At 43.7% G+C, this 21,260-nt stretch overlaps 1 protein-coding gene across 1 annotated transcript in view; it reads right to left on the bottom strand.

Moving 5' to 3' along the window:
- Kiaa1549l (KIAA1549 like) overlaps nt 1–21,260 on the bottom strand; it is a 267,208-nt gene extending 245,948 nt beyond the window's left edge. The window contains exon 1 of the mRNA XM_035446940.1: nt 21,026–21,260. Coding sequence (XP_035302831.1) covers nt 21,026–21,260 — 235 coding nt within the window. The remainder of the gene's footprint in view (nt 1–21,025) is intronic.

Raw genomic sequence — 21,260 nt, 5'->3', positions numbered from 1 at the left:
ACAGGTGCTGTTGGTAACATGTTAGGTTGTTGGAATTACTGGATGCTTTTTCTTTCTAATTAGGCTATGAGTGGTTACAAAGTGGTGACAAAGTAGTCACAGAGTGAGCAGTCACAAAGCAGCAAACAGTGTAAAGTTCACAAATGGGGAAAGACTTGGCTCATTTGTTTTGTTTTAACCTTCCAACCCATCACCTGCCATTTTGTGACTTGACAGCTCAGGCCAGCTGCCAATCTCCATGTCAGTCTAGCCACATCCAAACTGCTAAGGGACAAGTCCAACGATCACATGCCCAGATGCCCCAAGCATGTCTACAGAGGTTGTTATAAACATTTCTAAACATCTAGGTCCTATACTAAGCTTACCACACTGATAGCACGCAGCATGGACCTGTATGTAACACTGGTGTACAGAGAATGTGGGTCTGCCGTATCCTACTTTTTCTCCCTGTGTTAGATCAAACCCAGGCTGTCCTTTCCCCCTCAGAATATGCTCTACCACAGCTACCATGCCCCCAGCCCCTGATGTTTCTGCTAATTAGCCTGCCTCCAAATTGAAAACTAATACTCAAACTGAAAGGGCTCTGTATGGTTGCAACAATAATAAAATCTTTGAGTTATTTTTTTCTCTTTTTTTTATTTTTTAAAGACTGTGTCTCACTGTGTAGCCAAGGATGCTCTTAAAATCCCAAGTGCTGGGGTTACAGGCATGACCCATCATGCCCTTCCCTCAAGACTTTATTAATACTAAAAGGTTATCTTGGGCTCTCAAGATGGCTAAATGGATAAAAAAATATTTGCTGAGCAAGCCTGAGGACCAGAGTTCAATTCCCAGGATCCAGAAAAAGGAAGAAAGAGAAAACTGGCTCCACAAAGTTCTCTCTTGACCTCCACACAAACACGGCAGCATATTCACACCTGCGCGTGCTAATGCACACACAATAATAACAGCGATACAAACATGTTTTAAATTAGTAAAAGTTGTCAGGCATGGTGGTACACATATTTAGTCCCAGAACTCAGGAGGCAGAGATTGGCACACATCTGTGAATTCAAGGACAGCCAGTGCCACATAGAGAGAACTTGTCTCAAAAAATTAAATAAATAAATAATAGATTAGTAATAATCAATTAAGTTTATTTTGTAAATTTCAAAATTAGAATATTTGTTTCACTTTTAGAAGATGATGAAATTTGAAGGAGAACATCTAAAGCAAACATTAACTCATTTTTGGAATCTTTTATTTGTCTAATTTTTATTTATTTTATGCATACGGGTGTTTTGCCTGCATGTATATCTGTGCGCTACGTGCATGCCTGGTACCCTCAGGGTCCAGAAGGCATTGGATCCTCTGGAAGTGGAGATACAGATGGTTGTGAACCACACTATGTAGGTGCTGGGAACTGAACCTGGATTCTCTGGAAGAGCAACAAGTGTTTTTAACCACTGAGCCATCTCTCTAAGCCCTGTTGATAGCTTTTAAAAGAACAAAAAGCACAGTGCACTAAATAAGGCTACAGGAGGTAAGTTAAAGAAAGAAGGGGATGAATAAGTTTAACCTGGGCCCCTCATTCACTCCAATTGACCTGCTTTAGTCTTTGTTGAGTTACTGTCACTAGAACATTCCACTTATGCCAAACTTTTCCATTCCACGCCCATTCAAAGACCTTCAGATTAAGCAGCCTCATCAGAAATGCCACCTGCACAGCCCATATTACCCTTTCCTCTCACGGTGCTTCTATAATGTCACATCTATTTCTTTTTATTATATGAGTATGCCTCTCTCTTTTTTTTTATGGGTCTTCTTTTTTATCTTTTTTTTATTTGAATTAGAAACAAGATTGATTTACATGACAATCCCAGTTCCCTTCTCCCTCCCGTCCTCCCCTACCACCCCCTCAACTAAAACCCTACCTATCACATACCCTTTCTTCTATTCTTCCCCTGACTCAACCTTTCTGCTCCCTCATGACCTCTGCATCCTTCCTCTTCTTCCCTTCTCATTCTCCTAGCTCCCTCCCCCCTCTTCCCATGCTCTCAATTTGCTCAGGGGATCGTGAGCTTTTCCCCTTCTCCAGGGAGTATGCCTCTCTCTTATTGTTATGTCTTCTTTGGTACTTTCCTGGCAAAAAGGGCTGAAGTGAGTCTACAAGCAGCAAGAAGACCTGCATGCCACTGAGCTGATGCACAGCAACATTCCTCGTGAGGACGTGAGGCTGTGGTCACATGAGATGCACTTTCTGAAGATGCCCCCCACCCCACCCTGCCAACCCCTGTCACCCGTGAAGGTCAAAGGAGCTGACCCTCCCTCTTAACCTGAGTGCTGCAGCACTCAGGAAAGTGGGCCCTGAACATTGCCTGGGAAGTGCAGCAGATCTGACCCTATTGACAGGGGTGCAGGTAACAGGCCCCGCGAATGGGTGTATGGGAGATGTGGCCACACCTCTCATCTGCTGTATGGTGGTGTGGGTAGGGGAGAGATGCCCTCACCCCCACCCTTCTCCCACCACTTAGAGCAGGTGGGAGAGCTGGCCCTGAGGTCATAAGAGTAGAAGATCTCTCCCTGCCCCTCACCAGCTGGAAATAACCCCAGGTGAGGGAGCACTGACCTTGAGGGCGTGCCCTGCACCTTGCTCATTGCTGCAAGGGGGGAACTAGAGCTGATGGGCTGACCAATCCTGCAACTACCCAGGCCCAGAACCAGTGTTATGAGTTAGCCCAACCCAATATCCACCCCATCCATGATTTGCAGAAGCATGTGAAAGGCTGGTCCTACAGACCCAAAGCTGCAGGATCTCCACAATACAGGTCAACAACAGGACTTCCAAGAGGAATCCCAGTGAGAGACTAGCATCGATAGTGTAGCAGGAACCAGAGGCCTCGGACCAGACCAATGACTCTATGCAATGACCACTTTTGCAAGTAAAGATATATGGACAAAAAGGTTTACTGTTTCACTCACTGTGTCATACTACAGTTTCCATGATGAGGCTTTTCCTCTTTGTTTTTTTTTTCCTTTTTTTCTCTTAAATTTTATTTTCTTGGGGGGGGTTGCAAAGGCAAAGGGTGGATATGAAGGGACAGAGAAATGAATGCAATGGAGATGCATGATGTGAAGACACAAAGAATTTAAAAAAAAAAAATGATGCACTTCCTGCAAAGGGATTCACACTTCCTGCCTCCAGACATGAATGTTATCACTCTAAACAGTTTGACCCTATACAATAACAGGCAAAGATGCAGGAGCAGGGGTAACAAGACATGCAGGAGTGGTTACTTGTATTCCTTTAAGAAAGGAGAACAATATAGCCAGTTCCTTCTGCTTTGTCTCAAATGTGTTGTAGAATATTATTTTAACTAGGTAAAGATATGTTACATTTTTTATGCTGCAGAATATTACTTTATCTGTATAAAGGTGTGTTACTTTTCTTTCTGCTGCATTTGTTTCACCCTGTGTACCTAAGCCACCTGATTGGTCTAAAAAAGAGCTGAATGGTCAATAGCTAAGCAAAGGAGGGATAGGCTGGGCTGGCAGGCTGAGAGAATAACTCTAGGCTTGAGAGAGAGGGGGTAAGGAAGAACAAGAGAAGAGGGAGGAGAGAACAACAAGAGATAAACCCAGGGCCATAGCCAGGCAGCCTTCAGCCAGAGACAGCAAGAAAGTAAGAAAACGTAAAAAAATTAAATAAACAATAATAATAATAATAAATAAAAAACATGGCGAAAGGTAGATAAACAGGTTAATTTAAGTTAAAGAAAAACAACTAGCCAGAAAGGAGCCTAAAGTAGACCCAGCATTCAAAACTAGTAAGTCTCTGTGTCATGATTTGGGAGCTGGCTGATGACCTAACAGAAAAAGCCGGGTACACAAATGTGCCCCTAAGATAAGTGAGAATCACAATAGCAACAAAACATGGCATCAAGGACTGCTGCAAGCAACAATTCAATTTATCATCAATTTACCCCTAGAATTCAGTATCAGAAAAATACTGAATGTGAGGGTGAAGACGATTTTCACATTCACCTTTCTAATCCTGCAACTCTACCACTGCCCAAATCTTAGTACCAGTGTCATGAGACAGGACCCAACCTCCCACAGAGTTAAGCCCCAAGCAAATATGAGCTGTTATTGTCTGAGAGTAGAAGGTCATTTATACAATCAACACAGACTTACTGAAATCCTACTGTGTGACAGATACTGCTGTAGGCACTAAGTGTTAAGCACTGGACAGAACTGATTAAGTCCCTGACATGCTGGAGCTGATGTTAGTGACTGGAACCTCAGGTTTTGTAACTCCAAGGGCTGCTGAGGACCGCCCACTCTGTGAAAGAAGGACCTTGGATTCCTGAATCACTGCTTGGAAGACAGCGCCCAGACAGGAACTCACACACTTGGTGAATGAAAAACTGAACTCTATGCTGTGGATTTGGAGAGTTGGTTTGATATTATAATGTGGCAAGCCACCAGCTAGCCAGGGAGAAAATTGTGGCTGTGACAGATGTCCTAGTAGGCATCACTGCTCAGCCTACAGTCACAGTGCAGCAATGTTGAACTCTTGTGGTCAATTTTGGAGTCAATTCAAGAGAGTCTGGAATTCCTGATATTTTATTGTGGGAAAAACCTTTGACTTTTATAATGATTTTTCATTTTGGGAACAATGCTTGTCTAATATGTGCACTGGGTTCAATATCTAGTAACACACACACAATTTTGTGGGACAAGTGTTTAATTTTTGAAAACATAAATGTGAACTGCAATCAGTCCCTTACACTACATCCTACCATCAGAACTATGCTATCCATATATATATATATATATATATATATATATATATATATGTTGGCAGAATAAACCTAGGAAAGATATAATAGGTTCTTATGTAGTGAGAACGAACCAGGAAATTCACTTTCTCACTTCACATACACTCCCATTATCCTGTGTATGCTATGTATGCGCAAGATCTTGTGCTAAAATGAGTCAAGCATGCCTCAGCCTTGACTGTGGCTCTCACGTGTTTGGAGCTGTCTGCTCGCCTTCACACCCTAAACTTAAGCTGACTCCATGGTTCTCCCACCTACAAACAGCTGCAGTAGCACAGTTTCCTGACCACCCCTCCTGAATGGTCTGGGATGCTCAGAAGGTCAATTGTCTTGGTATTCCTTAGTGCTTGATTTCACAGTGTATTCTTCCTCCTTTCTCTGATCAAGTTGTCTCATTCACGTGGCTCTTTATTACTAATGGGCGCGGCTGCAATAGTGTGTGCTCTCAGTTCTAACAACAATAGCTTATACTTGTGGATCACAGCTCTGGGGGGCTGCTAGCCCCTCCCGCCATGTACTTAGAGGATTGCCTTTTGAGAACTTACTACTTGGAGGAGTTCAGTCTGGTTGAAGAGATGGGAGAGTGGCCTTAGAGGGTGGCCCAGAGAGTTAGCAAACCACATGACATCCAATACCTCGTGCGGCAGACTGAGTGCCAAGGAAGGTTGCTGGAAGAGGCTATACTTGGATCTTGAAGCACAAATGCTAATCAGGCAGACAGGGATGGGAAGGGCTTCTTGGCCAGACAGAATAAATGTTGGGGCATTTGAGGGTTTTGCAGCAACTGTAAGTCTAGCTGTAGAAAGAAGTGTAAGTCAGGGGTAGTTCATCCATGAGGGACTTAGACTGCTCAGCAATGGGATTCATCTAAGTGATCAGGCAGTAGAAGAGGCACCAAAGGCTTGAGGATACTCGTGTTTTATAAACTCGCTGGCTGAAGGATGAGGCTAGTTTGCAGTCATGAGCCTTCCCTCTGGATTAGGAATGAAATGTGCTTCTCTCCACCACCAAGAGCACTGCCTATTTCTCCCTTTGGTCAGATGCCTGGCTTGCTTATCTACTGGCCACCCTGCCAATGTTGGTTTGAATGTCACTTCCTTAGAATAGCCTTCCCTGAATGTCACTACCTCAGAATAGCCTTCCATAGCCATCTTTCTCCTCACTCAGCTGGCCAGCCTTCCCCTTCAGAGCACCCACCTCCACTGGCAACCATGGCTCTGGTGTCAGGAGCATGGAGATGTCATCCAGAGTAAGTACTGGGACAAGGTGGTCAGTGCCTGCCCATGCCAGGGGGCTCCATAAATAATGCCTCAGTTAGCACATATAAGGAAATTCACCATGGGAACAACAAGCTTCATTATTTAAGATTGCATGGGAAGCTCTGGGTGGCGACACACATCTATAGTCTCAATACTCAGGAGTACTTCAGAGCAGGAGAATCAGGAATGATAGCAATCTCTCTTAAAATAATCACAGAAAGAGATACACAGACAGACAGACAGACAGACAGACAGACAGACAGAGAAACAAAGAAACAGACAGAGATAGAAAGAGAAAGACAGAGTGCACATGAAAATATGAAACCCCAGTCAATGAAATGTTTAGGAGTGAAATACACTGATGTTTGAAACTTACTACAAATATGTAAAAATAATATGGGAGGGTGAGTGTGTAGCTAGGTTGGGAGAGCACGTGGAGGCATGCACAAAGCCCTGCATTAGATCTCCAGGATCCCATACAGTAGGCATAATTCTGCACATCGGTTATCCCAGCACTCACAAGGTAGAGTAGGAAGATCAGAAGTTCAAGGTGCCCTCATGGACTACTTGAGACCCTGTGCTGAGAAAGACAGACAGACAAACACACACAGACAGATAGAGCCATGAACACAGAGAGAGGAATGTGGCTGGAGTAATAAAGTTCTTACCTAGTATGCACAGGACCCTGTATTATTCCCTAGAACTCCAGAAAAAAAAAAAGAACTAATGGATGGATGATATGACAGGGTGAATTATTTTAATGTCAATCATGCTATATACATAGTAGCAATATAGGTGTTCACTGTACAGTTCTTTCAACTCTTTTTTTGTGTTTATGTTGGATGGGACTATGTGATGTAGGTGAAACTATATTTACATCCCAGTCATATCTACTCTCAAATTGCAGTCTTGTCACTTACCCTTAGGCCAGCTGGGTTCTTTAATGTCTTCTCAACTCCCTCTTCCTCCAAACACAATGAGGAAGAGCCATCTAATGGCATTGTTGTTCAGATTAAGTGAGATAAAACTCTTGACCCAGTGTCTAACCATAGTAACTGTCTCACAAGCCTTAGTCTTTCTGTTCCAAAGTCAACAAGTCCACAAACTAGGACAAATCTTCAATAAACCATAAAAAAGAAGAATCTTGTGTTTTTTTCCCTCTTGCTATATCTCAAGGGAAATTAAAAGAAAAAAATTAATTATGCTATTTTTATAGGTAAAGATAATGACCTTCCAGCAGTAGGACGCTTGGGTTGCATGTGTGAAGAAAGTGGTGCATGCATCCTGTTAACACCTTCTCTCCTCTCCCAGTGGCCAGGACTCTCGGCAGCTGGCCAGGGTGAGCAACATGCTCATATCAGCATGATGGATGGGGAATGTGGGAAGAATTGTACGCATCCATCACATGGAAGCCAGGGTTCCTTGTCAAACTCCCAGATGTGCAAGAGAAAAGAGCCCCAAGGTCTTCTTCACAGGTGGATGACATGCTTTTAACATCATTATATGAACTGAGAGATGGCCTTGGGATCATAAATAAAAGCCTCCAATTGAGGCTGATTGTATATGTTCAGCTGAAAGATATCTAATGGGCCACCACATGCATTTCACATCTCTGATTCAGAAAAAAAAAAGTGGGGGGGAGCCTGTTGGTGACAACCCCCCAAGAGGAGAAGGTGGTGACATCCAGAGTTAAGGAGAAATTACATCTTCCCGTACCACAAGACAAAGCCAATGCTCATTTGAGAAAATGGGGTCCAACACATGAAAAGGGTTAATTATATGTCTGGAGGGAGACACCACAATCAGTAGAGATGCAATTTTGTCATCTATGAGATCTCACACTTATGATGACAGACTTCAAGCTATTTTAGACTGCCTGTACCCTCTCTACCTGGAAATCTCATTCCCTTTGACAGGATTATAAGCCTACCTACATGATTGCCCTGTTAAGTCTAGGCTTTGAACTCCTTAGAGACCTTGCACACTACCTGTATGAGCTGTGCACATGTCGCCCATTTGTGGATAAAAACGTTACTATGCTGGGACCCATTATTACGTCATTGCAGAGCCAATGGGACACATCACTTCCCAACTCACTGTGGCATCACTGGCCTGATATCAGTCACACAGTAAGAATATTTATACCAACACATTAGTCAATCCCGTGAACCCAGTTGCTTAGCACTGTTTGTTTGTTTTTTGTTTTTTGTTTTTTTTATATATAAAGCCAGCTAGGCAATGCGTGGTACTGTTCTTTGTTTTGGGTTGTTGTTTAACATGGAGTCTCACTATGAAACCCTTACTGGCCTAGAATTTGACATACAGACCTAGCTAAACTCATACTTAGAGCTCTGCCTGCCTCTGCCTCCCCAGTGCTGAGATAAAGGATGTGTACCACCACATCCAGTGGACCTGTTTACTATTGCTATAGGGGAAGAGACAAATTTGGGAGCATTTGACCCACCCTACACTCCTACAGCACATGAAAAGGGTTAATTATATGTCCAAGTGAGACACCACAATCAGTAGAGATGCAATTTTGTCAGAAGTGCCTCTGTGTACCTATGAGTCCCTGACTGAAGGAGAGGTCAGGGTAAGAAGCCATTTTTGTGCCACGTGCCTGTGCTTATCAAATGAAGGGTATATCCCTAATTCCATGGGCCAGGCTGCAGCCCCAGAGTCTCCCTCTTAAGAATGTGGGCCAGGATGGAGGCTAGGAAGGTAGGTACTCAAAATATCAATCCTGTCACCTCTTGCTATGGAGAGCACCCCTAGCAGATGGAAAGTCTTATGCACAGGTTCCCTGCAGTGGAACTAAGAAGCTATGTGAGGATTCAGCCAAAGCCAGTTAGTTGCAGAGGCAGATGGAGCCAGCCATGGGAAGATGGACTAAGTCCATAAAACAGAAAGTCAATATCCTCAGCCTCTTAACTTTCCAGAATGCCATACAATAAAGAAGTGAGGAAATGGAATAAACTGCCTGGGTTCAAATCCTGCCTCTGACACTTGGCCATGTGAAACCGGAAGAGTCACTACCCAGTCATTTTGTGCCTTGATTTCTTCATCTGAAGCCAGGGAATTAATGACAGAACTTACTTTATAGTTGTGAGAAGTGTATGAACTAAACCCTCACGATGTCAGCTATACTTTTTGTCAGTTATTTAGAGTTCACTTAGCCCAACCATTACTGACTCCTGTTCTGAGTACATCCAGGAGGCTGCCCTGGGGCCAGGAGGCCATTCATGAGCTACTTTAAGGAGCTAGGTTGACAATCTGTTCCTGAATCAGGGTGGGGGCAGTAGGGGGGGTAGGGGTAGATCCTAGACCATCCTACAGCCTATATCAAATTGTTTCCTGAATGCTCTTAGTACAGTATGAGATTCAAATAGAAAAGAGAGCGAAAACTTGAATAACTAGTAGGTATCTGCCAAATTGTATGGACTGCTATCCTTGTTGGAAAAAGTAGTGTCATTATCCATAGGAAAAGGAAACACATGGGGATGGAGAGATGGGTCAGTGGTTCAGAGTACTTGCTGCTCCTCCAGAAGACCTGGGTTCAATTCCTATCCCTGTGTCAGGTGGTTCACAATACCCTGTAACTCCAGCTCCAGGTCCTCTTTTGGCCTTCATTGGGATCTGGGCATGTACATGCAAACACAAACACAAACACACACACACACACACACACACACACTTACTTTAAAGGTTAAAAAGAAAGAATAGACTTGGGATATTGGTATTTCTGGACCAGAGACAAGAAACATTCCCCCATACCATTGAAGGTTTGGTGTTTGTGAAACTCACCATAATAAATCACTATCAGGAAACTGCCCAAGACAGGCTCCATGGTCCTGATTTTTAATATATTTTCATCCATTTAATTATATTCAGAGTAGCTCTCTTAATCCAAATCCTCACTCTTTTTAAACAAAGACACTTTATTTGATCATGAAGTGTGTAGGTTTCAAGATATTTTTGCTCAGCACTTTTTGACAAGGGCTTATAGGCTGAACTATTCACTTCAACACATTTTCTTCTCAGACTTCCCATTTTTCTTCAGCCTTGCTGAGTTTGCTGTTGACATTTGGTAAATAAAAAGACAAGTGACAGAGCAGCAGCTTTCCCTGCTAGGATGGAGATGGGGGCAGTTCTGGGACACTCACACCTCTCAGGGCTTTTATTCCCTGATTCACAGGAGTAGAGTTAGATACACCCTCTGACTTCCTATTTACTCATACTCTCAAACACCAAAGCCATCTTGTGTTTATAACATCAGAAGCTGTCTGTTTGTTTGTTTGTTTGTTTCTTCCAGCTAAGAATAGACAGAACATCTATAAATCAAACTCTAATTCCCCTTGAGATTAGGACACATTAGTCAAAGCCTTGCCTGAGTGGACTGAAGGTGCCGCAGTGACCTTGGCCTATGCCAGCAGCAGCTACTTGGCTTCATTTACATCTGCATTAGTTGGTTTAAACACCACAGTTAGCTGAGAGGGTGATGGTGGCAGTGGTGTAAGCCTTAACCCCAGCATTCAGGAGGCAGAGGCAGAGATCTCCGAGTTCGAGGCCAGCCTGGTCTACAGAGTGAATTCCAGGACAGCCAGGGCTACACAGAAGAATCCTGTTTTGAAAAATAAGAAATAAAAAACAAGCAAACCAAACCCATGATGCTTATCCACTCTGTGTGGTGTTAAAGGATCCATGGTTTCCCTTAAAGACCTGTGGGAAAATCAGATATGGAAGGAGTGGAAAAGATAGGAGGGATAATTTAAGAAGATAATGTACCAGGTTTGAAGTTGGGCTGGGGTCTTAAAGCTACTCTTCCATGTTAAAAGCTTTTTCTTGCTTTCATGAGAATGTAAAATCAATTGCTACATGAAAAAGAAAAGTGCTCAACATTCTACCCTTTACATCCCAGAAGAAAGTCAAGTAGTGCTGTGTGTATAGATATAAAGTTCTACAGAAAAAGTCAGGAAGGACTCAACACACACTTCAAAGATGGACTGTATTAAATAATGAATAATAATGAATCCAACAGAACTTTGCTCTGAGCAAACACACAGCCAGAAGCAACTTGGGGAAGAAGTGCTTCATTTCATTTTACAGCTTGTAGGCCATCATCTAGGGAAGTCAAGGCAGGAACTCAAGCAGGAACCCAGAGGAACTGATGCAAAGGTCATAGAAGAGAGCCTCTTACTGGCTTGCTCAGCCTACTTTTCTTAAACACCCCAGGATCACCTGCCCAGGGGTGGTACTGCCCACAGTGACAGGGGCCCTTCCATTTCACTCATTAATCAAGACAATACCCCCACATACTTGCCTATAGGCAATACCTCTGCAGGCATTTTGTCTATTAAGATTGCCTCTTCCCAAATGAGTCTAGCCGTTTCAAGTTGACAGAGGTTTAGTCCATTATCATCATGGTGGGACATGGAAGACATGGTGCTGGAATAGGAACTGAGAATTCTAGGTCTTGATCTTCAGGCAGCAGAAAAAGTCTGACCACACTGGGTGTAGCTCAAGCAAAGGAGACCTTAAAGCTCACCCCAACACTGACATACTTCCTCCTACAAGGCCATACCTACTCCAACAAAGCCACACCTCCTAATAATGCCACTCCTTTTGGGGGCCATTTTCTTTCAAACCACCACAATAGACTAATATCTCGTATGAGCCTAGAACTTTAAATTCCCTTTTTGTAACTCCTAGAAGCGGGTGGAGCGATGGCTCAGGGGTTAAGCATTTGCTTCTCTTGCAGAAGATCCAGATTCAGTTCCCAGCACCCACATGGTGGCTCACACCTGTTTCTAACTCCAGTGCCTCTTCTAACTCCCAGGGGATTTCAGACATACATACACCAGGCACACATAAAATCAAATAAATATATTTAAAAGAAAAAAAAACTACTCAAAAGTCAGACCCAGAAGAAACTCACACCATGACTAAGCTGGAGTTTATGCCAGCAGCAAAGCATAGCTCAACATTCTAAAATCAGTTGTGTTGCCTTCTTACAGGCTAACAAATAAAACTCTTGTGATCATCTTAATATTGACAGACAAAACTTTGGACAAAATTCCACACTCATCCATGATTTAAAAAAAAAAAAAAAAAAAGCACAGCAAACGAGGCTAAGAAAGGAGCATCTTCACCCAGATTAAGCACTACTGCAAGACAAAATTGAAACTACACAACACCATACCTCACGGTGAAAGACTGAACTTGGCCCTCCAGATGGGATCAACTTGAGGATGTCACACTCTCAGTTCTTAGTGAACAACATGCTGGCAGTTCTAGTCAGTGAATCAGGTAAGAACGAAATTCAAAACAAGTACAGATTTAAAAGAAACAAGATTGCCTTTAATCACAGACGGAATGATTTTCCACTTAGAAAAACCCTCAAAGTTTTACAAAATGCTACTAAAACTAAAGTGAACTTAGAAGGATTATATAGTAAAGTTAATTTGTTTGTTTGTTTGTGTGTATGGGAGTTTTGCATTCACATAAGTCTGCACACCATGTGAGGACAATGCCCACAGAGGCCAGAAGAGGGTGTCAGATACCCAGGAACTTGAGTTACAGCTGTTTCTGAGCCTCCGTGTGAGTGCTGGCAATTAACCTGGGTCCTCTGCAAAGCAACCAGTGCTTTTACCCACTGAGCAAGCTCTCAAGACCAAGAAAATTAATATTATTCAATCATATTTCTATATGCCAAAAAACCATATAAGTACTGTTTACCAAAAACCTTGAAAAGCATGAAATACACACACACACACACACACACACACACACACACACACACACACACACACACGATGAAAGAAGAACTTAAATAGATGAAGACACATGTGCAAGGTCTGGTGTCCCAAGCGAGCAATTCCAGCACTCCTGGGGCTACAGCAGAGGAATGACTGTTTGAAGCCAGCCTGATCTGTGTAGTGAGTTCCTGGCCAGCCTACGCAAGAGAGGAAGACCCTGTCTCAAAAATCAAATAAACAAACAGTACTCTCACTGTCTGATTGGAAGACTGACTATGAAGCTAGGGCAGTGGAACTCAACTGAGCATGATTTTACTCCTCAGTGGACACACAGAAATGTTGGAAGATAACATTGCTGTCACAGATGAGGAATGAGGAAAGAGCATCTACCAAGCAAAGACAAGAAAAAACACTCTACAATGCTCAGCACAGAACCCTGCAACAACAAATTGTTCATGGCACTAAAATTTAAGAAGCTATGAACTAGAGAAATCAACATAGGCTTATGTTGGCATCAGGAGAAAAATGAAAATAAGTAGACACCAGATGTAAACCCTACGCAGGTAGTGCCAAGACAAGTCAACGGAGCACCGACAATCTTCTCAAAACACAGATCTGGAGCAATTAAACATCCCTATGTAAAATTTAATCTTGACTCTTACCTTGTATGGTACATAAAAATTAACAAGAATGGATCACAATTCTAACAGTAAAGATAATAGACATGAAACTTTCCAGAATTGTCACCTTGGATGGGCAAAGATTTCTATCCTACAACACACACACACACACACACAATAATAATAATAATAATAATAATAATAAACAGTCTTTAAATTTTAAAAATTGATAAAGCTAATAAAATTTAAAACATCACTCTTTGAAAAATACTATTAATAAGATAAAAATGAATATCCTCAAACTAGGAAAATTACATTTGCAAAGCACATATCTGATAAAGGCCTGGCCAGAAAAATTCAGACAATAAGAAAGCAAATAATCCAATTGTTCTAATTGACAAAAGATTTTAACAGACCCTTCCAACTTGAGATACAGACAGGAAAGGGAGAATAGGAAAAGAAATGCAATAATAACACTTAGTAATTAGAGATGTGCAAAGTAAGTCCACAATGAGATAACTCTGACCAACTATTGGAGTGGTTGAAATGTAAATTAAAGGGAAAAAACAACCAGACAATCCCAAGTACCAGTGGGGATGAAGAGGAGCAGCAAAGACTCTCACTCATTGTTGCTGGGATAGAAGTGTACACTATCTTGGAAAAGATGACAGCCTTTAAATGTTAAACACGGGCCTAACATTGGACTCAGGATTCTACCCTTACTTACTCAAGTGGAAGAAAGTTGTCCAAACAAAGCCTCCTTGGTCAACACCTGGAAACAACCCAAATGTCCATCAATATGTATAAGCAACCTGTGGTGTGCTCAAGTACTACTCTGCCATTTTAAAAAAAGGTAAAGAAATAGTATGCAGGCAATGATATGCATGATGCTCAAGAATGTGAAAGAAGGTAAACACTGCATGCAGGGCACACATGTTAGTGATTCCATTCACGTGACCAGCTAGAAAAACTCAAGTATGGGGAGGAAGGACAGACTGGTGGTCTACCTTTAGGGGGCAGGAGGATACTTTGGGGGATAATAGAAATATTCTCTATCTAGATTGTGGTGAGGCACCCAAAGTATACTTCTGTAAAAGCTTCTCATGCAGTACACCTAAAAGGAATCACATGACCAAGTGTGTGTGTGTGTGTGTGTGTGTGTGTGTGTGTGTGTGTGTGTGTGTGTTTCAAGACAGGGTTTCTCTGTGTAGCCCTGCCTGTCCTGGAACTCACTCTGTAGACCAGGCTGGCCTTGAACTCACAGAGATCCACCTGCCTCTGCCTCCCAAGTGCTGGGGTTAAAGGCACACACCACCACTGCCCCATAAATGATACCTTTATAAACTTGATTTGGAGGAAGAGAAAGGGGTTGGAGATGTAGCTAGGTTAGTAGAATGCTTGCCCAGCATGCACAAAGCCCTGGGTTTGGACCGAGCCAGGCGGTGGTGGTGCATACCTTTAATCCCAGCACTCAGGAGGCAGAGGCAGGTGGATCTGTGTAAGTTTGAGGCCAGCCTGGTCTACAAGGTGAGTTCCAGGACAGGCTCCAAAGCTACAGAGAGAAACCCTGTCTCAAAAAAAAAAAAAAAAAAAAAAAAAGCCCTGGGTTTGAACCACATAAACACATAAACAAGGCATGGTGATGCATGCCTGTGATCCCAGCACTCAGGAAGTAGAGGTCAGAGTATTAAGAGTTCAAAGACATCTGGGGCTACACAGCGAGTTTGAGGTCAACCTAAGGTACTCTGTCTGAGAAACAAAACCTTGTGGCTCCTCAGTGTGCTCTCTTCAGCACAACCTTTCAAAGGTCTGGATTAGTTGGTGACCTTTGAAAACAAGGATATTGAGAAGCCAGAATGATGACCTTTGCAGCCCCAGTCCCTCACGAGGCTGTCTCTAAGCAGTGGCCTCCCTGGACAGGAGGGAGACTTTCTGTCTTGCTACCTGACCTGATTCATGAGGGTACTTTACTGACCTGCCATGCCACCCACCAGCTGCTTAAAGGGCAAGGGCCAGCTGCTTTGATCTCCTCTGAGTCCCCACACAGAGAGAGCACAGGATGCCCCCAATACTCCCCAACAATGCAACACAACACCACCTTCCCCCAGCTGCAGTAATGCTAACTCCAAATACCCAGGTGCTGACTGCTCCTTTGGTCCTGAAATCCCCAGCGAGTCACCATCCATGGCAGCCATCCCATAACCTTGAATAATGTGTTCCTCTGTGTGTTTAGAAATCGTCTCTCATATGTTGTCAAGCAACGAAAATGTTTTAGGGTCATTCCAACCATTCATTTTTGTTTAGAGAAGAGTAGAGTTGTTGTGTGTTAAAAAAAAAGAGAGAGAGGGGGGGAGCACGATACAGGCTTAAAGGTTAATGAAAATGAAAGGGGGTGTAGTGTGTACGAGCACTTGGCACATTCCCAGGCCATATTCCAGGATTGTAAGACTTGGGCAAGGTCATCTGCACTTCGGGACTGGAGAGCTAACTGCTGTCCCACATCAGCGTTAAACCACAAGTCCCCTGTTCCTGAGACCTTCTTTACTGATCCAGGGCAGGGTGAGAGAATGGGAAGCCCTGAGCTGGCCTGCAACTGCTCTCAAAGCACTAATAACTGGTATACCCAGTTAAAACCCCAAATGGGTTTGTTCGGGCCACTTATATTTGGTGGGGAAAGCCAATTGCAGTTAGTATTTCATTGTCTTTAATGCTAAAAAGAAAGGGGAAATGTGATTATATGCAATTATATCCACATTTTTTGTCTTCATTTGCAGAAGGGTGGGGGGTAATTCTGCTTAGTTTATACAATATCTCGCTGCATATCAAAGGCTGGCCTTAAACTGGTGATCTTCCTGGGTCGGCCTCTCCAGTACTGGGATTACAGGTGTGTGCCTATACCCCTGGCTCTATATCCCCATCTACCCAAGTCCGCTGTTGTTCAACTTTATAGAAAAGGGTTTCATGGAGCTGGTGTGGTGGGTGGGTGATACACACCTGCAATTCCAAAGCTCAGTCTTCTGAGGCTGCAGAGAGGCCCTGCCTCAAATAAAGAAAGCAGTGGGGAAGCGGTATTCTCTCGATAGTCTCAGTTTCTCTCCTTCCTCTCCAGTCCACTGGAGATTTCTAAATCCACTGGCATCCTCTGTCCCTGCCACTCTCAAGACCACCAAACACCTCCACAACAGAAAACCAAGTGTTCATCGATCACGGAGGCTAACACATATACCTCAGCAGCTGACAACGTCCTGTTGTTTCTTCTCTTCTTTTCCTACCCTTAAACTTCACATAATTCCACCAGCTCTATCTCAAGAACATGTTCACACTCTCATCTCCCGCACCCTTTCCCATCTCTGCTGTCTACATCATCTCCATCCTCGCCTTGGATTGTTCTGGTGGCTCACCATCTCACTCAGAAGAAAATACCGTGTCCTTGTCACAGCCAGCAAGTTCTGCATAACCTATCTGTACATGGCTCCCTCTTCAGCATCACGTCTTACTATTTTCCTCTGATTGGTCAGTTCTGCACTGTCCTCCCTGGATTCTTCGGCTACCTCAATCCTTGCGTGTACCTTTCCCTCCACCTGGAAAGCTCTCTCTCTCTCTCTCTCTCTCTCTCTCTCTCTCTCTCTCTCTCTCTCTCTCTCACACACACACACACACACACACACACACACACAGCCAGCCACTGTGCAGTCTGCACTCCCTTGTCATCTCATCTCTGGCTCTTCCTTTATTATCTAATAGAAATAAGAATAGGTATGAAGGTGCGAACACCGACCCTGACTTCTTTTCTCCATAGGACTTTCCATATTTATTTATTATCACTTACTACTCAAATAGGGTCTGTTAGAATGCAATCATCAATATTCATCAATATAATCTCAGGCCTTGTCCTGGACCAACCAAATCACAACCTGAATTTTAACAAACTCTTCAAGTGATCCATAGCCCCAGTGAAGCTTAGAAAGTGCTGGACCACTTTCAAATGGCATAAAGATAGGACCTTGTTTCAATGCTACTATGACCTCAGAATACTCATGTACTCAAAACACAGACCGAATGAGTAGATGAATGAATGGGTAGATGAACGGATGCATGCATGCATGAACAGAATGCAGAATCTATGGAATAGGGACCAACTTGATGATGTGCAAAGGAGCATGGAGAAGGGCAAGAATGACACGCAGCATAAAATTATCTCCTTTTTGTGAAGTACTAAACTGGAGAACCCCAGACATCAGCAAACCCTTCTTCAAATAAAGCAGCCACTCACAAATTACTGTGAGTTACTCAGCTGAAATAATATTCTAACATCTACCAGAATGAGCCAAACTGAATGGAAAGAATGAAAGAAAGCTGAAATTTTACTAGGCTCCTATTCTATCCTAGGAGTCACAGCAAGCAATAGGGAAGCAAAGCTGAATGGAAAATGAATACATTGGCTAGAGAAGCCACCCCAGAGGAGGGGTACATGTGAGCCTCCTCTATCCTGTGTCCTGGAGACAAAGAACCCTTTACTTTTCCTTGACCTGAAATGTCACTATAAACCCTAAGAACCCACCCACCCTTCAAAGTCCTGCTTCCAACTCTCCCTAAAGATAACCACAGTCTGGCTTTATTAGCTCTACTCACATAGAATTAGAGTTCAAGTCCCTCTTCTGCAAAATGGTGGCACCTTATTCAATTCTGTATCCCCTACCCCAGCCTCCCATCTAGCAAACATGCAGTCAGTTTCTTCCATCTTTCTAAGAACAGAAGGCACTCTATGAGCAGTTACATGTCCGGCACTGTTGTATCCTATGGCACTTTAGCTCAGTCACTGAATCAGTCAGCCACCCAATAAGATTAGAGCTTTTACTACCCCCCATTTCACACTGGGGAGAGAAACAAGGGCCCCAAAGGCCAAGGTCACATTGAGCAGAGAGGCCCATGAGGGGATGAGCACTGTGTCTGCACACAGCAGGCACATTAAATGTTTGCAGATGTGAACCAAACAAGGAGCGGTTAGGAAGGTTAGAACATCAGATTTGCACACTGCCATTGTTGCTTGGAACCCACATGGCAGAAGAGAATGAAGGGCATCAGCCTTCAGCAACTTCTTTCTTAAAACAGAAGTGACTGCCTGCGATCAAGGGTTCCATGGGACAGAGTTCAGAGACAGAGTCTTCAAGAGAGCACTAAACATGACAGCAGATTTCCCTTTATGTGGGAAGGAGGTCTCCAACGATGGCAAAGGGGCATGGAGTGTGGTGGTGAAAATCAGTTTGGAACATACTGTAAACACCCTGCTTCAAAGGTGCTAGGAACTGGTGCAGTATTTTCTAGAAACAAACCTATTTTTTGTCCATTTTTTTCAACCAAGGCATAATATCAGATTTAGCCATGCTAAAATGCAAGGACCACCAATGATGCAAATGACAGGCTCAAAGGCAGTCAGGACTTCAAGCAGAATGTGACAGGTCACTGACGGCTTCTCGGGTAACTCGGCATCAGACACACACACACACTGCAGAGGAGAACAGCACAGAACCTCAGCTGCCCATCAGAGCAAGCTCCAGATAAGGTAACTGGTGGAAAGGCAAAGGTCCCCAGCAAGAGTCATCTATTCTTCTGCCTCCCTCCTGAGAGGTCTTTCCCCCCCAAACCCCTTGAGATGCCCAGGCCTCTCCTTGGCTGGGAAAAAGCTGAAATCAGAGAACACGTGAAAGGAGGGGTAAGGTCCAGCTGGATGCCCAGTGTTCACTCTGCCATCAAGAAGCCAGTCATGAAATGGAATCAGTGGTCAAGCCACAGGACACTGCAGAGACCAGAGTCAGGCAGTGGATCCACAGGTGGCCTTGTCCATAGAAAACTGAGCATCAAGGGTGACAGCAGAAAAGGCACCCCCAAAGCATAAAGAAACCATGTTTAATGAGAAGAGAGAAGATAAAGGGCCTCATAGAACAACTATTTTAATAGCTTTCCCCATCATTTTAATCATTATCTACTCTAGGCTTATGTACACATGACTAGTACATGGCAAGAAAAACGAAGGGGTGGACCCAGACTAAGACCTGGCATGAGAATGAGAAGTCCCCTAGATAAGATTCTGGCTAACTGAAAGATGAGCCAAGCAAAGTCTCAGAAGTTGGTAAGGAGCCAAGTATAAAGGTTGGAAGGGAGATCAGAAATTCAAAACCCTGTCAGAGAAAATCAGCTGTCGTGGGGCTGAACGGGGCGACACAGGAAAGCCAAACTTCACATATCACAGATGGCTGAACAGTTTTCATTCTTTACACTCAAATGAACAACATCCAAAAGTGAAAAGCTCTCAGACGGTTTACAAAACTATCAAAGGATTGGATGCTTGTTAACCAAAAACTCTGTGATTCTAAGCCAATGGTCACTAAGGGACTTCTATGTCTTCCTCATGACTTCTTTCTCAATACCGTGCCACATATTTAAAACCAGGGAACCAGATTCCCCAGAAGGTTGACTACTGAACTTTGGAACCATTAGAATCACAAGAAATCCCTTGACACACAGATCCCTCATGCCAATGACTTTTAAGTGAATCAAAGGAAAATGGCTTTAAATTAAACATTTATATAGATATAGCCAACCAGAACACGTATTTAAAACTGCTGTAAACTCCTTCAAAACTGGGAATTTCAATCTGATGTGGGAAAAGGGCACACACAGGTGGGGAGCACACACGGGTGGGGGTGGGGGTCCTTCTTGGTTCTTCTAAAAGCTGCATGCAGCACTACAGAAACCAGTTACCTGTGTTTGATAAAATGAATGTGCCTATAGTCCAGAATTCCATCACAAACACAAAAGCTTGTCCTTTACAGGAGCCACAACAATCATTCTTACTTCAAAGACCATTGCTAATGACACTAAGTTTCCAAGCACTTCGGCAGAATAATTCCGCCCAAATAGTCACAACAAATCCACAAAATTGTCCACGGAATTACAAAAATCTGTTTCTGAAGGATCGTTAGAAGTCTGAGAGCCAAGCATGACTGTTTTTAAACAAGCCTCTTGCAAATAATAGACTATACACTTGATCGATGCCTGGACCTTTTGCAAGGTGCAATCAATTATTTTAAGTATCTCATTACCAAAAGAGGGGGGGCAAAAAAAAAACTCTTATAAGCAAAGGAAAAACGCTCTTTCGTCACAGAAATTGCTTCAAACTCTCAGGTCATTCCTTGCAAAGACAAAGTGAATACTAGCAACAGGAAGCCCAAAACACAGTGAACGGCTCCATTCCTAACATGCCCCACTACATAGGTCCCTTTTAGGCTGTCCCAACCATGCCATGTCTAGCTAAACGAAACGTGTTTGTGCGACCATCAGGAAGCATTTGCAACTTGTCTAGAAAAAAAAAAAGATAAAAAAAAAAAAAGATAAAAACGTGCCTCTTTCTTCTACGCCCACGATGCCTTTCCGGAGACAGATTTCTGACAGTTCTCCCGCTGTTGCAACTGCTAAGGGCAGAGAATAGCCCAGCGGTGCTGCAAAGAGCCCACCACCCACCACCAACCGGTTAAGCTGCTCTAGACCCCGCCGTGGGCACAAGTGCTTACCGGAGTCGGCTCGGCAGTACCCGGGAAGGGCAGCCAGCAGCAAGAGTCCCAGCAGCAGCGGCCGCAGAGGCGGCGCATCCTGGGACCCGCGGGCCCCGGAGCTCCTCACGCCCTGGAAGCGCGCGGCGATCCCGCCCGCCCCGCAGAGACCACACTCCCGGGGCCGGTCCCTGGGCTCCTGTACCGTCGGCCCAGCATCGCTCGGGCCCTGGGGCTTCGCCTCCTGCAGAGCCAT

Source organism: Cricetulus griseus, chromosome 6, assembly GCF_003668045.3.
Source record: "Cricetulus griseus strain 17A/GY chromosome 6, alternate assembly CriGri-PICRH-1.0, whole genome shotgun sequence".
In the NCBI taxonomy this organism is placed as follows: Eukaryota; Metazoa; Chordata; class Mammalia; order Rodentia; family Cricetidae; genus Cricetulus; species Cricetulus griseus.
Note: the sequence above shows the minus strand (reverse complement) of the source record. Positions and strands in the feature narration are given on the sequence as shown.